The sequence below is a fragment of the Melitaea cinxia genome, chromosome 22, assembly GCF_905220565.1.
Source record: "Melitaea cinxia chromosome 22, ilMelCinx1.1, whole genome shotgun sequence".
Taxonomy (NCBI): Eukaryota; Metazoa; Arthropoda; class Insecta; order Lepidoptera; family Nymphalidae; genus Melitaea; species Melitaea cinxia.
Window position 1 is genome coordinate 2,636,671 of NC_059415.1, and position 17,120 is coordinate 2,653,790.

Genomic DNA, 17,120 nt, shown 5'->3' on the forward strand with positions numbered 1-17,120 from the left:
TGAAATAACATACATAAAAAAAAAATACAATCGAATTCGAATCCTCCTTTTTTGGAAGTCGGTTAAAAACGTACGAGTCTTTGACAAAATTAGGAGCAACCCTACTGGAGCAGCATCTAAAGCTTACAGAAGATCACAGCCAAATATTACTGCTTCAAGTAATGTTGTGTTCCTGTGGTTAATGAGGTCAGAGCTTCTGAGGAGGGTCGGTACGGTCAGCAACGCGCTTGAAATGTTCTTGGCGTTATTGACGTCCATGAGCTACGGTACACCAAACGATTAGATAAAACGTAAGTTTATTTACCACCTTGTATATTTTTTTTCAAAGTAATTTTTTACCACTTCTCTACATAACGATTAAAAATCGCAACTTGCAATACTTAATAATGCGGTTACGCAAGATTGTAGTATTTTAAATCGTATTTGCTCCGTGTGTAACTGTCTTTCAAATAATGAGAATTCCGCTTTTATTAGACTTTTGAACAATATGTGTTTTATTTATATTTTTTAAGAAACAAAACAGCATTCTAAAACTCACACGTTGTTTGTCCAATATGCCAATTCCAATTCGAGTCTGCAAAATATTGTATTGGTTAATTTTCTGAATGTAAGCTGTTTCACCTTTTGAGATAAGAGTTAGAACCTAATTGTGTAAATAAGACTGAGTTTTGTTTCGTATGTTTCTGATGCTTTGGCTTTTTCTTTGTTATAAAATTGAGATTTATGGTAAACTAACTATGCCCGCGACTTCGTCCACGTGAAATTTAACAAAGAGTTATTTTTCAGTTTATAGAGTTATAAAATAAATGAATTTCTAAAATAAAAGTAACCTAAGTTACTCCTTATTACATCAGCTATCTGCCAGCGAAAGTCCCGTCAAAATCGGTCCAGCCGTTTCAGAGATTAGCCGGAACAAACAGACAGACAGGCAGACAAACAGACAGACAGGCAGACAAACAGACAGATGAACAGACAGACGAACAGACAAAATTTAAAAAAAATTATATTTCAGTATATGTACTGTGTTACATCCACTCCACACAGACACTCCAATTTATTTGTATAGATCCGTCAAAAGGTCAGCTCTGTTTACCCGTTGATGATATTTTATACTGTAAGGGCAAAAGATAAATAAGTAGGTAGAAAGGTCAAATTTTTACGTGTAAATTTTTTGTATTCAATTAGAGTTATGTTTGTGTGAGCTCAGAGTGATTTTTGTTTGCGTGCGGATGTGTTTATGTGTATGTGTGTGTGTATTTTGCGTCTATCTGTTAAGTGGTTAAAAAATAAAGACAAAACAATTTTCATCCATTAAAGTAGTTCGATCTCCTTCTAAGCGATTAATAAATAATATACCGACCATGACAGACATCTATGTGACCTTTGCAAACATTTTTCACAAATGTGTATCGAACCCGTGACCGGTAGCAATAAAATTAATACGCCAAGTTGTCATCCACTGTCTGCAAACTATACTCACTTGAACTTTTGCTGTTTTCATAGCAGACAATAAACAATGAGAGAAATTCATTTCATGCCGTCTCACAAGAAGTGTATTTTTTAATCGTCGACCGTCTGAGCGGGACGAAGCATTCTAAATTGAAATTTGACGAATGCTTTATTCAAGACCTTTATGTACGGTCAGCAGAAGTTTATTTTTTACAGTTGGTTTTTTTTTTTCGTTGCAACTGAGTAATTTTTGATTCTGGACTTAAACTTAGCTAGATATTTTTTTGTGTTAATTGTATGTGTGTTTTGTGCATAAGTCTGTGTGTGCGTCGGGTTTTTTTTTCTTTATTTAAGGAGTTTTAGTCCACAAGGACTACGACACTCCATAGAAACATCACACATGTTACATAAAAGAAAATTAACGAAGTCGTCGCATAATAATGTTTACGATCTTGTAAAATAGTTTAGTCGTTTTTTGATAGAGGATACGCCAAAATTGAAATACAACCCCCGAGCTATTTAAAATTTTGGTCATTTGCAGCATTTCTGCGTCAATTTGTGTCCTTTTACCCTCGAAAGATCGACAATGTTTGTCATCTAAAACAATTTATGACCTAGCCTTATATATTTTATGAAACTTTTATTTTTAAATATATGTTTGTACTTATAATACCTAATTTTTTTTTTACCACTAAAAGCTCTGGTAATTTTAATATAAGTATAATAATTTCATTTGAAATAATCGCCTAAGATTTTTTTTTGCTAGAGTTCGAACGATCTCAATAGTTACGTACAATGTCTACTTTAATACTTTTTCTTATTCTTGATTTTTCACAGAGCAGAACAATAGTCTAAGAATATCTATTGAAATCGACTATTGTTGATTGTTTTTAAGGTCAAATATTTGAATGCTTCAATTGTCTTTATCTATATATTAATAAACAAAAACTTTGTACCACTTTTTACGAAAATTGCGCTGACGGGGGAGTATGAAATTTTGCACACTTCCTCCCCGTTTATGTAGAGCAGGAGTGCAGGCTTCAGATATTTTTTACATTATTCATAAAAAATACAATTCAATAAAAAAAAATACACGCATATATATAATATTTTGTTTATGATTATAGATTTATAGTATTTGACAACAGAATCCTAATAATGTTCTAACTTATAATTTAAATTAGTTACAGTCTAATTTCGACCATAGGGCGACCACTAGTAAAATTTTGTTTCGATATAATATTTATCAATGTAAGTTTAAATTACATCGTTCATTCCTCGGTCAGGAATGTATATTTAATTTGTCTTATCTGTATCCACTCGTAGATGAGAGATATCGCTTATAGTGTTGTAATTCCTCAAACACAGTTTTTTTGTGTTTAATACTTAAATAACTCCATTTACATTTTACGAATATAATGTTTTCGTAGTTAGTGATCTCGAAAAATATCAAAACAAATTCAAAATACAAAAAAAAAATATTAAGAAGTTCAGTTACTTTTAGTTACTTAAAGTATCAACTATATTAGATTTTAATAAGTATGACATTTTTTGTTTTCGCTACTTTTGTTAATGCCTAACATCACGTTTACACTGACCTCGTAACCTATGTTCATGCTAACAATATATTGTCTATTACCCTTGCGATTCTATCCTTTATTACGTAACAAGACACTCGGCCCTCGGTCGAGGAAAAAGCAATCTCCTCGGCCACTATTATGTAGTCATGACAATAAAATTGTATAAAATTGTTTGTGTCAATTGTTGTTTTATATGTCGTGTGTTTTCAGCTTTTACAATTGAATTCCACTGAAGTTAATAATAGTATTGGTATTAAACTTCTACTAAAGCCGATGGTCGTGTGCGTACATTTGTATGAGTATTAGATTCTAGTGTTTAGGATATTTTCTTTGTTGGCCTACACTCTCGAAAGGAAAATGAAAAACCGTCGATCTTAGTTGTTATCATAATCACTTTATAATAATCATTACATTTGATATCTGTTAACTAGAATTTCTAGAAAATTGTAGTCAGTTTAGTTTGGAATTACTATACGAGAATTTTACCGCAGTTATTAGAAATTGATTTGGTTTAGTTCAAAACTGAAATTTATTTTTTAATATTGAATTGTTTATCTTTCGGCAACGACTTTGAATTTCAGTTCTAAGTTTAAACTACGTACGCTATTTATGAAATGCATAATCGTTGATCTTCAGAAGGTACTCAGGTGATAAGATGTTGTAAATACATATTGAAAATGTTCCGTACCCATATTACCAGTTCTTTTTGTGTTCGACTACCTGCGTTTACTACTGTAATACTTACGTATCTCCCGGCTTGTGCTAGAAAAGTAAAAAAGAACAAGTAATCAATTTCATGAGTATCCTAAAGAACTCAAAATGTTTCATATAAGAAGTCAACAAGTTGTAAAAAATATTAGGTCCTTGTTTTAAACTAAATTTTCTTTGGAGTTTTTTTCGATAATTTTGCAAGCTTGGCCGTTAACCGACTCTGTGTATCGAGCTGATATTTGGCTTCTGTTTGGCAAATACATTTCAGGGATAACAATTACTTCATGTTTGTACGAGCTCGATACAAAGACGTTGTTGTACACAAAGTACTGCTTCACCTTGTTCAGAGTGTTGAGTGTCTGTTTTCACTTTAAACTTGATGTATCTTCCAAAATTGACAGTGTAAAAATAAAATAAATTATGTAGTTGAGACGATTACTTTGGGGCTTCCCAAACAGTAACTACAAAAGTAAAGATTCTTGTAATTATAAAACGCTGTACATATTGCGTTAAGCCAACTATGTAGTTATGTTATCTGCGGCCTTAGCCAAGTTGACAATCTACAATCGATAACGCTATTAGAAAACTAACCAAATGTATAGGAATGACATCATCTCAACGTTAAGTCACGTGATCATAACAAACGAATCGAAAATTCGTAGCCAAGTTTACTTGTTCAAAATGTTACAACGAAATGGAATCGTTTCTACAACGACGATCACTACATCCCATACAAATGGTAGCCATGTTACAGTTTTGACAAGCGTCAGCGAAACGATGTCGAAATTTTTGAACGATAGCTAAAAGATGGCCGAGACCCAGTAGTAAACGTTAAAAAATGGCGTCTATTATGATAATATGAAAGAGTTGTGTTAGGACCGAGAATTGTTTATTTACGATAATTTTGAACTATATTCAGCATTTAGCCATGATGATTTTGGAAGAGCTATGCTGAGTTATTATTGAATAGGTTATAGTAATTCTAAGTTAGTAAGATTTTATTTACATTGTCTAGTTACAAACTTTTTATTCTTTTTTATAAGAATTAATAAACGCTTTACACTCAACGGATCCCCCAGTAGGACTTTCTCCTGTGTTGGGGGTCCGGAAACACATACAATATACAATACACAAACACAACACCCAGACCACGACTAACATCTATATGGTCGATATAAATGTCTGCGGGAGCGGGAATTGAACCCGCGACCGCTAGCGCAACAGCCAATGCATTTACCGTTGCGCCAACGCGTCGTACTTAACTTCGTACGTCGTACGTAACTTTTATGTAGGTCCTTCATATTTAATTTATCATTTACCTACATATGATTAATAAGTTATTAATAGTATTTTGTCAATGTCCAGTTAATTTTATGTTCAATGTAATGTACCTACTTAAATATAAAATAATTAATAAAACATTATTATTATTACAAATAAGTTTATTATTTTTTATTAAAACACTGATGATATTCGTGGCATGCACAGTTGGAAAGAAAAGATTTTTCAGTCATTAATACTTTTTATTTACAATTCACTCAAAACCTACATTTTAGGTATTATTTGTTACTTTACATAAAAATCAATTAGCTACAGTTATTGTACATAAATATTAGTTTCATTATTACATTTTAAGTATAAATTAAAATAGGTTTTGTTATATACAAACAAAAATTAATTGTTCCTCTGATATTGAAGGCAATTTGAAATTGTTTATAACCCTCAGCTGAGACCACTATCACTACATAGACATTTTAAGAAATAGTGTTTGTCGGGGGTAGCGATGATGGTCTCAACTTGTAAAAAATGGTAAAATTTGCATCAAATTGTCTAGTACCAACTAAACGACTTAAAATTACATTTTGGCTTTCTTCCATTGCTATCCTTCGCAATTCTAATCACAACCTTTCCTTTTCTCTTCGTGGAATTTTTTTCCCTTTCCATGAATTTCAGTAAAGCTGCGAACTGTTCTGGGCTTGCTCAAGATCTATATTCCATCATATAAACAACTTAATTTTTAAGATTTTATTTTATTTTATTTAGGACAACAAACAATTGCATAATAAAAGTTTATCAGCGCCGTTATCCACATATAATATTATATACATGGCAGCACAATGTTTCTGAAAATGTAAATTACAATCTATTACAATTTAAGAGAAAAGAAAAAATGAATAAAATTAATGAACATGACAGCTAACGAAACGATAAGAACAAGTCCTAACCAATTCTTAAAATTAAAATTACAAAGATTTAACACCTAATAATATTCTTCCAAGATATCTTTCATTCCTATTCAGAATCATGTTATAATAACATTTCGAGTTTTTCTAGAGACAGCAATGTTTAAAATTAACACTGTGATATAATAATAATAAACCAAATATAAGAAGAACTTTACCTTATTTCGGTTACGCATAAAACGCTTAATAATTTAATAACAATTTCTTCTTCAGGATTAATGGCTTTCAATAGTTCTAATAACAATTTATAATTTTATGTCTAACGACGTTGTGACTTTGACGTTAGTTTGACGCTCGTAAAAACGCTCATCATAGACTAAAGTATTAGTTTTTTCTAAAGATGTTGTAGAATGACCGTTTGACTCAATCGTGTCAACTTGGCTACCAATTTAAAATGACTTACGCCGAGCCGTCAACGTTTGTAGAAAGACGTTCGATACGAAACGTTTGTAACTTGGCTAGGCCTTCTGGCATGTGCCAATTTGTTTTTATTTTTTAAGATTTGATTTAACCTGTCTACCCTAGCTTAAAAACACAATAAGGTAACATACCCATGCTACGCGACCCGTTTTTACAATTTTTGTGACTAGCTGTAGTATATGCTAAAACACCTCCCTCCCCTCGAGTTTTCACGTAGTAATTCAGAAGAATGGTTTAAATATTTTTTTGCAAACTGAATGTTTAAATAATTTATTTTGGGTCACTATTGTCTTTATTAATACCATAAAAGCGTTATCTATACATATAATAAAATGGTAGGAAAGTCAAAACTGTACATTGAATTTTTTTTTTTAAGAATACTTGGGATGTGATCTACAATCGATACCGAAGCCAAAAATATAGTTTTTAGAATTTTTGTCTGTTTGTCTGTATGTATGTCCGGGATAAACTCAAAAAGTACCGCATGGATTTACTTCAAATTTGGCACGAATATTATTAAGAAGTCGGGTCAACATATAGGCTACATATTATCATGCTATCACTTACCGGGAACGAGCAGTGAACCTTTATTTCCTCAATGAATTCTCTGTATGTATGTCCGGGATAAACTCAAAAAGTACCGCATGGATTTACTTCAAATTTGGCACGAATATTATTTAGAAGTCGGGTCAACATATAAGCTACATATTATCATGCTATCACCTACCGGGAACGAGCAGTGAACCTTTATTTCCTCAACGCATTCTGTAAAAACGTGTAATCTAACGACGTATATTTGAATGTTGTTGTTATTATGTTGATAACCATGCTATATAAGGTAGCTTCACACTATAAAAATCACGCAATATAAGTAACTAAGCCGATAAACATAAATGAATACAAGTAGACAAGACAATTTTAAAGCAGCGCCATCTATGAGATTTTTCTGTAGATATGAAATGTAAAGAAGAAACGGGTAAATGAATTTTATTTTAAAGGGTATATTCGTAGGTATTTTTGGTGCTGTATAGCGTTCACGCAGACGACGTCGCGGGCAGCAGCTAGTATTTGAATATAGCTCGAAAAAGCCTGAAGTTTTTTTAGAGATTATTGACTACCTGATGAAAACTTTTCCCACCCCTCTGCTCCTGTGACCAATGGTGGTATTTTTTAACCCCTGTATAGGTCACGTAGTATGCGTACATTCCCTAGCACTTACTCTACAACAAAATACGAATCTTTTCATAAAATTCATACAATTTGTGATGATCTAAGATAACGGCAGCATTAAAATGTATTGAGAAAACATCACAACATTAGACCTGTATTTTGATTACAATGTATGCTTAGGGTACTGTGAAATTAATCTGACAGAAGTCGAATTTCAAACTTGGTTTATAAAGAAATAAAATATAAATAGATTTATTTAATTAATACCAGTATGTTTGCGTATGCACTTATAATATACTGAGAGAAGGGCATAGGTTTATGGCAGATAATAAAGACTTGATGTAGTTATTAGTGTATAGAAAGTAAAATCGTAGTAGGTAATGGTTTTTCATTTGGTTGGTTGTTGAAATGGTTACACTTTTATTGAAAAATGTCTATAGAAATCATCAGAGATATAAGATGAATACATATTATATAGATGAGATTTGTAAAATTTATAAGTAAACTTTCAAAAATGTCTTATTAAACTTGGGGAGGCCTATGTCCAACAGTGGACTGCAATAGGCTGAACTGACAGACTGGCTGACTTGCAAAAATGTCTTATTTATTTGTTTTTATCTATTATCAGGTTGATGGTGTATCCCTCAATGGTGTCACTAACCACAGGGCGGTTGCTCTGTTACGTGATGCAAGAGGTCCTATCGTGAAGTTAAAAGCCTTAAGGTAAAATTATTCAAATTACTATTAAAATAAAAAAGCTGTACTAGTATGCTTTCTATTACTTTGTGAATTCAGTTAGGGAAATATGAGTAAGTTATCGCGATTTCTAATGCATGTTGGAACAATTGATATTTTTAAAACCTTAATAGACCAACTCACTTAACAATTTAATTTAAATAGATCCGTGAAATATTATAAATTACAAACTATTAGGTTCCTCTTTAGTATTCATTTGTAAGATTACTTAATGCTGAGATAAAAATAAACCATTTACATATTTTCAGATATCTTCGTGGGGCGGGGTTTGAGAGGCTTCAGAAAGCATTAGCGGCTCAAGATGGTCGGAGATCACCAATCGCTCCGCCAAGTCCCTCTGTTACCTCTCTCGCTAAATATAGTTTTAGTGTGGTGAGTGTTGCCATTTTAGAATTAAAATTCGAAGATCGAAGTATGATTGCAGATATTTGTGGTTTGTATGCCAGAAAAATGTGGTAATAAACATAATTGTGTTTGTATATACTGTATTTTAATATACGATATATTAAGAATATTTTCAGTAGCTAGCTCTGTAGTTCTCAATCTGTATTCGTATTAGAATTGTGTGATGATGGTAGATTACTTGTTGATGTTTGTTGTTGAATAAGCAACTTCACAATTTTATATTCTTTTTCATAAGTTTTTCATCAGCTGCATCATGATGGCTCTATTATACTGATATAGTGATTTTCCAATGGTATTTACCTTCATCTGTAAAAAGAAACTCCTCAATTATTAATGCCTTTCTCTTCTCAATTCTAATTAAATTCAAATCAAAAATATTGCCGCCGATCTCTTCTTTTAAATGTTTGACAATTTTTTAAAATATATTTAATATCGTTCATCGCTAGCATTACGATAAATTAAGAAATATAAATATAAACAAAGAGCACCCAACAATCTTAAAACTATTTTCCTGATTACCAAACTCTTTTAAAACGATATAAAAAAGGTAACGATAATTATTTTCCCTTTCATGAAGTACGACGAATCGACAGTGATAGAGGCGGAACCAGAATCTGAGGTACAACCGCACCTGCCGTCCCCGACCTCCCCTTCTGACGAGGCGGAGATAGTGATCGGTCGAGATGACGATATATCGGAACGGGAGATAAGGAGGATTCAGGATAAGTGGCGGGACATTCTACAGAAGGAACCTGATTGGCCTGGCAATCAATATGAATATGATATTATTGTGAGTATTATTGATATTTTTCTTAGTAATGTAATTTGGAGTTTTTCTTGTCGGGATTTTAGGATTGTATAAGTATACTTAAAAATTAAATTAAATTTATGTGGAGCTTTCTTTTATACAACTAGGTAGGCAAACTGTAGCCTTTAGATCCTTTTTGGTTAGACTCTTTTCGTTCTTGACCCTTCTCCCTACTACAGCACTATGCTAATCCACCTCAGGAACTCTCTACCTTACTCATACAGGATCACAACACTATTTGAGTTGGGAGTAGTTATCCTTTGTTGAATTTAATGAAACGTTGTATTCTATCTATGAACTGATGAAATTCATTTGAGTTAGAATTTTTTTTCGAGTAAAATCAAGAAAAAAAAGAACAGGCAAAATGATTTATTATTAATTCTTTTTTCTAGGTGGGTACAATAATGAAAGAGAAAGACAGCGGCTTGGGTATCTCTCTCGAAGGTACAGTTAGAGTGGTCGGAGGTAAAGAAGTTCAAGCTAGGCACTACATAAGAGCTATCGCACCAAACGGACCTGTAGCTAAACTGGGCATCTACAAGGTTGGAGATGAGTTATTGGAGGTGAGTTTAGTAAGGAAAATATTTGAAACTAATTAACTAACTCGTAATATTTTCTATTAACCTTTAGAATAATATATTATATTTTAACAATCAAAACAGGGTCAGTTCAGAAAAGAGTGAAGCAAAAATAAATAAAAGAAGATATTTGTTTAATTCAATGTATGATATACGACGTGAATGTATGACGTGAAATATTTAATTTTGTCAAGTATAACAAAATCTAAAGAAGTAACTTGACACATAATGATTACATTTAAGCTTTTTTATACTTTTCACGAGAAACTCTTTTACGAAAAAGTTGCGTAAACAGTTTCAATCACGAAACGAATTAGACCAGGTTCGATAACTTTTGAGACCAAAAAAAAATTAGAACAGGGTGAAACCTATTAGAAAAGTAAGAAAATATAACAAAAATAAAAGAAACAATAATTTACGGACGATTTATGTGAGGGAAAGTAAAGAGGGGAAGGTTTTAAGTTAAAAACGGTTATGTACGATTTTATTTTTGTGTTAACCACACATTAGGAATTCTAAACATTTTTGAATATCATATCAAAAATTGACCGCTCCAGCGGGGATTCCCGCTTTCACGGTTCGCTTAAACCGAATATAAGAATCATCATATCAAAAATTTCGATCTAGCGGGTACATCGTTCCATAGCTTAATTGGCTAGAGCGCCGACACGGTCAGTCGGAGACGCGATCGATCCCCGCTGGAGCGGTCAATTTTTGATATGATATTCAAAAATGTTTTGAAAACGGTTTCTCAGAATTTTCACCAAAATTGTAATCAATCAATTTTGGTGTAAATCTCTCTCTTTCTATCTTCACTAATTTATATGAGAGATAAAATCAGATATAACCAAACTATTTCCTTACTATCTATGGCTGTCTAAAATTTAATATTCTATCAATCAGTAAAGTACGACTGATAGTAATAACAATATAATATGGTCCTTCTGTCACCAAATAGAAGCTTATTAAAATCAGATAAAAAATCTTCTATTTCAAGTAGGCTTCGAAAGCACGTTGGAATCGTTGTTTTACAATTAAAGTTAGTTGAGAATTAGGATCACACTTTTCGTAACGCTCCCGTCACGCATTCACCAGCTTACTCCCAAGTTGAACATTTGTGTGTACAATTTTGGTGTAAATCTCTGTCTTCCTATCTTCTCTAATTTATATCTCCCTTTCAACATGCGTTCGCCTCGCCGGATCACCCTTTTCGTAACGCCCTCGTCACGCATTCACCAGCTTACTCCCCACTTGATAGGTGAACGGCTGGCGGGTACTAGGAGCGCATCACGTGGAGGTGGTGACGCGGCTCCGCGCGGTGCGCTCGCCAGTCGCGCTCGTGGCCGTGCGGCGGCGCGAGCCGGGGGACGGCGGCCGGACTTGCGCACGGGTACTAGCATAAAGCGTAAATTTAACTGAGGTGGGGCACAGCAGGAATTTCCCGCTCAAAGTATGGAGCAGCGCGACTGGGGTAGTACCTCGACCTTACAGAAGACCACAGCTAAATAATACTGCTTTCAAATTTAACTGAGATGGGGCACAGCAGGAATTTCCTGCTCGAAATATGGAGGACTGGGGTAGTACCTCCATCTTACAGAAGATCAGAGCTAAATAATACTGCTTTCAAGCAGTATTGTGTTCCTGTTGGTGAGTAAGGTGACCAAAGCTCCTGATTGGGGATTGGGTCGGCAATGCGCTTGCGATGCTTCTGGTGTTGCAGGCGTCTATAAGCGCGCGAGCCGGGGGACGGCGGGCGGACTTGCGCACGGGTACTAGCATAAAGCGTAAATTTAACTGAGGTGGGGCACAGCAGGAATTTCCCGCTCAAAGTATGGAGCAGCGCGACTGGGGTAGTACCTCGACCTTACAGAAGACCACAGCTAAATAATACTGCTTTCAAATTTAACTGAGATGGGGCACAGCAGGAATTTCCTGCTCGAAATATGGAGGACTGGGGTAGTACCTCCATCTTACAGAAGATCAGAGCTAAATAATACTGCTTTCAAGCAGTATTGTGTTCCTGTTGGTGAGTAAGGTGACCAAAGCTGATTGGGGATTGGGTCGGCAATGCGCTTGCGATGCTTCTGGTGTTGCAGGCGTCTATAAGCGCGCGAGCCGGGGGACGGCGGGCGGACTTGCGCACGGGTACTAGCATAAAGCGTAAATTTAACTGAGGTGGGGCACAGCAGGAATTTCCCGCTCAAAGTATGGAGCAGCGCGACTGGGGTAGTACCTCGACCTTACAGAAGACCACAGCTAAATAATACTGCTTTCAAATTTAACTGAGATGGGGCACAGCAGGAATTTCCTGCTCGAAATATGGAGGACTGGGGTAGTACCTCCATCTTACAGAAGATCAGAGCTAAATAATACTGCTTTCAAGCAGTATTGTGTTCCTGTTGGTGAGTAAGGTGACCAAAGCTCCTGATTGGGGATTGGGTCGGCAATGCGCTTGCGATGCTTCTGGTGTTGCAGGCGTCTATAAGCGCGCGAGCCGGGGGACGGCGGGCGGACTTGCGCACGGGTACTAGCATAAAGCGTAAATTTAACTGAGGTGGGGCACAGCAGGAATTTCCCGCTCAAAGTATGGAGCAGCGCGACTGGGGTAGTACCTCGACCTTACAGAAGACCACAGCTAAATAATACTGCTTTCAAATTTAACTGAGATGGGGCACAGCAGGAATTTCCTGCTCGAAATATGGAGGACTGGGGTAGTACCTCCATCTTACAGAAGATCAGAGCTAAATAATACTGCTTTCAAGCAGTATTGTGTTCCTGTTGGTGAGTAAGGTGACCAAAGCTCCTGATTGGGGATTGGGTCGGCAATGCGCTTGCGATGCTTCTGGTGTTGCAGGCGTCTATAAGCGCGCGAGCCGGGGGACGGCGGGCGGACTTGCGCACGGGTACTAGCATAAAGCGTAAATTTAACTGAGCTATGGCACAGCGGGGATTTCCTGCTCGAAATATGGAGCAGCTCGACTGGGGAAGTACCAACCTTACAGAAGATCACAGCTAAATAATACTGCTCTCAAGCAGTATGGTTTCCTGTTGGTGAGTAAGGTGACCAGAGCTTTTGGGGGGATTGGGTCGGCAACGCGCTTGCGATGCTTCTGGTGTTGCAGGCGTCTATAAGCGCGCGAGCCGGGGGACGGCGGGCGGACTTGCGCATGGGTACTAGCATAAAGCGTAAATTTAACTGAGCTAGGGCACAGCGGGAATTCCCTGCTCGAAATATGGAGCAGCCCGACTGGGGTAGTACCTCGACCTTACAGAAGACCACAGCTAAATAATACTGCTTTCAAATTTAACTGAGATGGGGCACAGCAGGAATTTCCTGCTCGAAATATGGAGGACTGGGGTAGTACCTCGACCTTACAGATCACAGCTAAATAATACTGCTCTCAAGCAGTATTGTGTTCCTGTTGGTGAGTAAGGTGACCAGAGGGAGGGTGGAATTGGGGATTGGGTCGGCAACGCGCTTGCGATGCTTCTGGTGTTTCAGACGTCTATAAGCTACGGTAAAAGAAAAAAAAAAGAACCTCGACCTTATAGAAGATCACTAAATAACACTGTTGCTGCTGCTGTAGGGTGTTCCTGTGGTAATTAAGGTGGACAGCTCCTGGGGAGGGTCGGGGGTAGGGTCGGCAAGGCACTTGCAAAACTTTTGGTGTTGCAAGCGTCTATGGGCTGTAGACTTGATTTGAGCAAGCATAACGCGGTAGTTGTCGTTCTAGCAACAAAACAAAGAAAAAATAATAATAAGGGAAACTTTCAAAATTATTTTAAAATATGAATTATTATAATTGTCATTTCAACATTGTATGTATAAAACCGAGTTTCTTCTTCAGGCACACACGTTCATAAGTACACAAGATTACACACATACAATTTATACATACAAAAGCAACTTTTAATAATAACAAATATTGTGAACGCTTTAGCGCAACGGTCACAGCACTGGTTTATGGCTGTTGCGCTGGGGGCTTGCTGGTTCGATCCCAGACTTAGCGTATTTATATATATGACCATACAAATGTTTGCCATGATCTGGATGATTACGCTTGAGAATTCTGTATGTTTCCGGACTCCGAGACAGGATTTGATGATTTATGTATTTCATTTGTTTCGTAGAATGGTGTTATAGGAGGAAGTCTCCAAGACCTGCTAGCGCCCCCTCAGCGTCTCATCAAGGCCAAATCAGAAAGTTCCGTCGCTTCCCTGTGCAGTGCAGCCACTGTTATGTCAGCGGGTCACGATCATGATGGTTAGTAATTTATATTACTAAGATTAACTGAGGTAGGGTACAGCAGTAAATTTCTTGCTCAAAATATGGAGCAACCCGACTGGGGAAGTATCTCAACCTTACACAAGATCGCAGCTAAATAATAATTCTCCTTAAGCAGTTATGTGTTCCTGTCGATGAGTAAGGTGACCAGAGCTCCTGGGAGGAATTGGGGATAGGGTTGACTACGCGCTTGCGATGCTTCTGGTGTTGCAGACGTCTATAAGTTACAATAATCACTTACCATCATACGCTTGTTTGCCGACCTAGTTATATATAAAAAAATAAAAGATTATACTAGATGTTGTTTTTTTTTTGAAATAGCTTGTTTAAAGTAAAAAGATAGTAGGTAAATTACACTTTACGGCAGTGTTTCCCAAAGTGGGCAATAACGCACCCTTTGGGCACTGTAGTACTAAAGGGTAAGAGAGCTAGAAAAAAAATGGTGCCGTTGTGTAGAGGCTGGGGGGCGATTTGTCATTTAATCTATAAGGACTCTCTACTAAAATTTGTGAACATCAACTAATATTCATTAAAATACTGCTCAAAGGGGGCACTATAAAATAATTTATTCTCTTGGTGGGCAGTAGACAAAACAAGTTTGGGAACCCCCTGCTTTACAGTATGCTTTGAGTGCCAAGATCGAGGTAATAAAATGATAGACGTTGTGTTTGTTGTGGTCTTTATTGAACACTAAATTGAAAATAGGAATAATATTTAGTAACATATATTGGTTCTTCGAGCCGGATACCAGCGACCTATGTATTGTTTGTGGTGAATTTATTTAGGTTATATAAAATTATGTTTCCCTCACAAGGCCAGTATAGTTTTGTTCACAGATCATATCAGGTTGAACTGCGGAAGTCTGACTACAGTGTTACGGTCATTATTTTAGCATAAGTACTTTGAGATAAAAAAAAGAAACTAATGTTTCTTCATTATCAGAGATATTTTCTGTCATAATATAAGAATATGTAACGAGCGAAGTTTGGACATGTTTTGACATTTTTAAATCAAGCCCTTGAAAAAATCCTAGACAGTTACAATATAGATCACAGCAGATATTTCTTAACATTTTATAGTAATGGCGTAAAATATAAATAATTAACATTTGTTTGTAAGCTTTAGTAAAACAAGAAAATTAATGTTACGATATCTTTAAATATTTTAACACATAACTCTCGTAAAATAAATTAAAAGTAGTCTTATGTATCGAAGTCACGGAATTTATAGTTTATTGGCCAGAATTTTCATGAATTTTGTAATGTGTAACTAAAAATAAAGATTTCTTAATATGTCTCAATGTGTATAAGAAAACCACAATCATTTTGTGCTATAACGTGAGGTTTTTAAGCACTTACAATTACATCATTATTTATGTTTGTGAAGCGAAGTGATGGAAGAACGAAAAAATATTTTTTTGAATAGGCTCTGGAATATTTCATCTTTTCAAACATTTCACGGACGGTCTTTGTTTACTTTATAGTGGATTATTTCGTTGTTCTTTTTAGTGTTCCGTACTTTGAAAAAAAACCCTATAAAACTTCTTTATTGTCTGTCTAAGACCTTTTATCATTAAAATATATTCATTTAATTTGCATACTTAGTACACTGAATTTTAAAACTGTTATAATATCATGCACATATCAAAAAGTGAATGATATTTGCAAGTAAATCAAAAGCTAGACTTTGGATCAATAGAGATATGATATACTATACTAAATGCCATGAAAACAATATATGTATTTTTTGGTCATTACAAACCAATAATCACTAATATTAATGCTGGAAAAATTGGTCATCTGCAAATTACTTCCATTGTCCTGACTTTTAGGATGGAACCCTCATCTTGTATGTTCTTATTGTTCTTGACCAATTTTTAAATATATTGTTATTCGATTTCTTTCAGAGTTCTGTTCGGACGACTTAGAACGCAACCGGTCCAGATCTTTAGAGCCTCTCAGTGGATTGGCCATGTGGAGCGACAAAGTGGAGTATATACAGTTGCAGAAAGAAGATAGAGGACTGGGATTCTCCATTTTGGACTATTTGGTAAGTGTAGAATATTTTTGTAGATTACATGATTTTTTTAGATGATCTTCTAAAACTTGTTTAAAAAAATCTGTTCTTATATGTATTAGCCTTTAAGTACTCCACTATATTCTACTGTATTAAAGCCTTTTTGTGTGCCCATATGCGAGAGAGGCCGCTGCAAGTTGGTGAATAATTACTCTAGTATGAGTAACAATCTTTATCAGGTGTTTATGATGTTTTTGATGAGTGAATCATATCGTCAGACAATTTTTAAATGATGGACATTCTACTCAAGCTTTTAACACTTACTTCAGGATCTTAAATCTTCAATTTTTCAAAATCCGTTCTTACTGGTCTTCCTGGTCGGCTTTTTAGGCCTCCGTAATGCGGCCTGGGCACAAAATCCGCTCCTAGTCGACGTCTACTTTTTTAACAACTTCCCTGCAAAATTATAACACAAAAACACAAGAATTTCTGAAAAACTTGCGAGAGGCCTTAGACTTTCTTAATATGTCCTGGTTGCAAAATCTATTACTTGTGGTCACCAACTGACTATTAACTAACTTCCATGTCAAATTTAAAATACAAGATTTGAAGGTATTCCATAAAAAGCTCGGAAAGCCATTACGCCTTTTTAATGCGGTTTAGTCGAAAAATGGGTTCATAACAAACGTCTACTATCTA

The 17,120-nt window shown here is 35.5% G+C and overlaps 1 protein-coding gene across 1 annotated transcript in view; it reads left to right on the plus strand.

Annotated features, from left to right (window-relative positions):
• LOC123664387 overlaps positions 1-17,120 on the plus strand; it is a 229,224-nt gene that overhangs the window by 62,030 nt on the left and 150,074 nt on the right. The window contains exons 8-14 of the mRNA XM_045598933.1: positions 8,202-8,296; positions 8,578-8,701; positions 9,312-9,524; positions 9,935-10,105; positions 11,379-11,510; positions 14,252-14,384; positions 16,312-16,454. Coding sequence (XP_045454889.1) covers positions 8,202-8,296; positions 8,578-8,701; positions 9,312-9,524; positions 9,935-10,105; positions 11,379-11,510; positions 14,252-14,384; positions 16,312-16,454 — 1,011 coding nt within the window. The remainder of the gene's footprint in view (positions 1-8,201; positions 8,297-8,577; positions 8,702-9,311; positions 9,525-9,934; positions 10,106-11,378; positions 11,511-14,251; positions 14,385-16,311; positions 16,455-17,120) is intronic.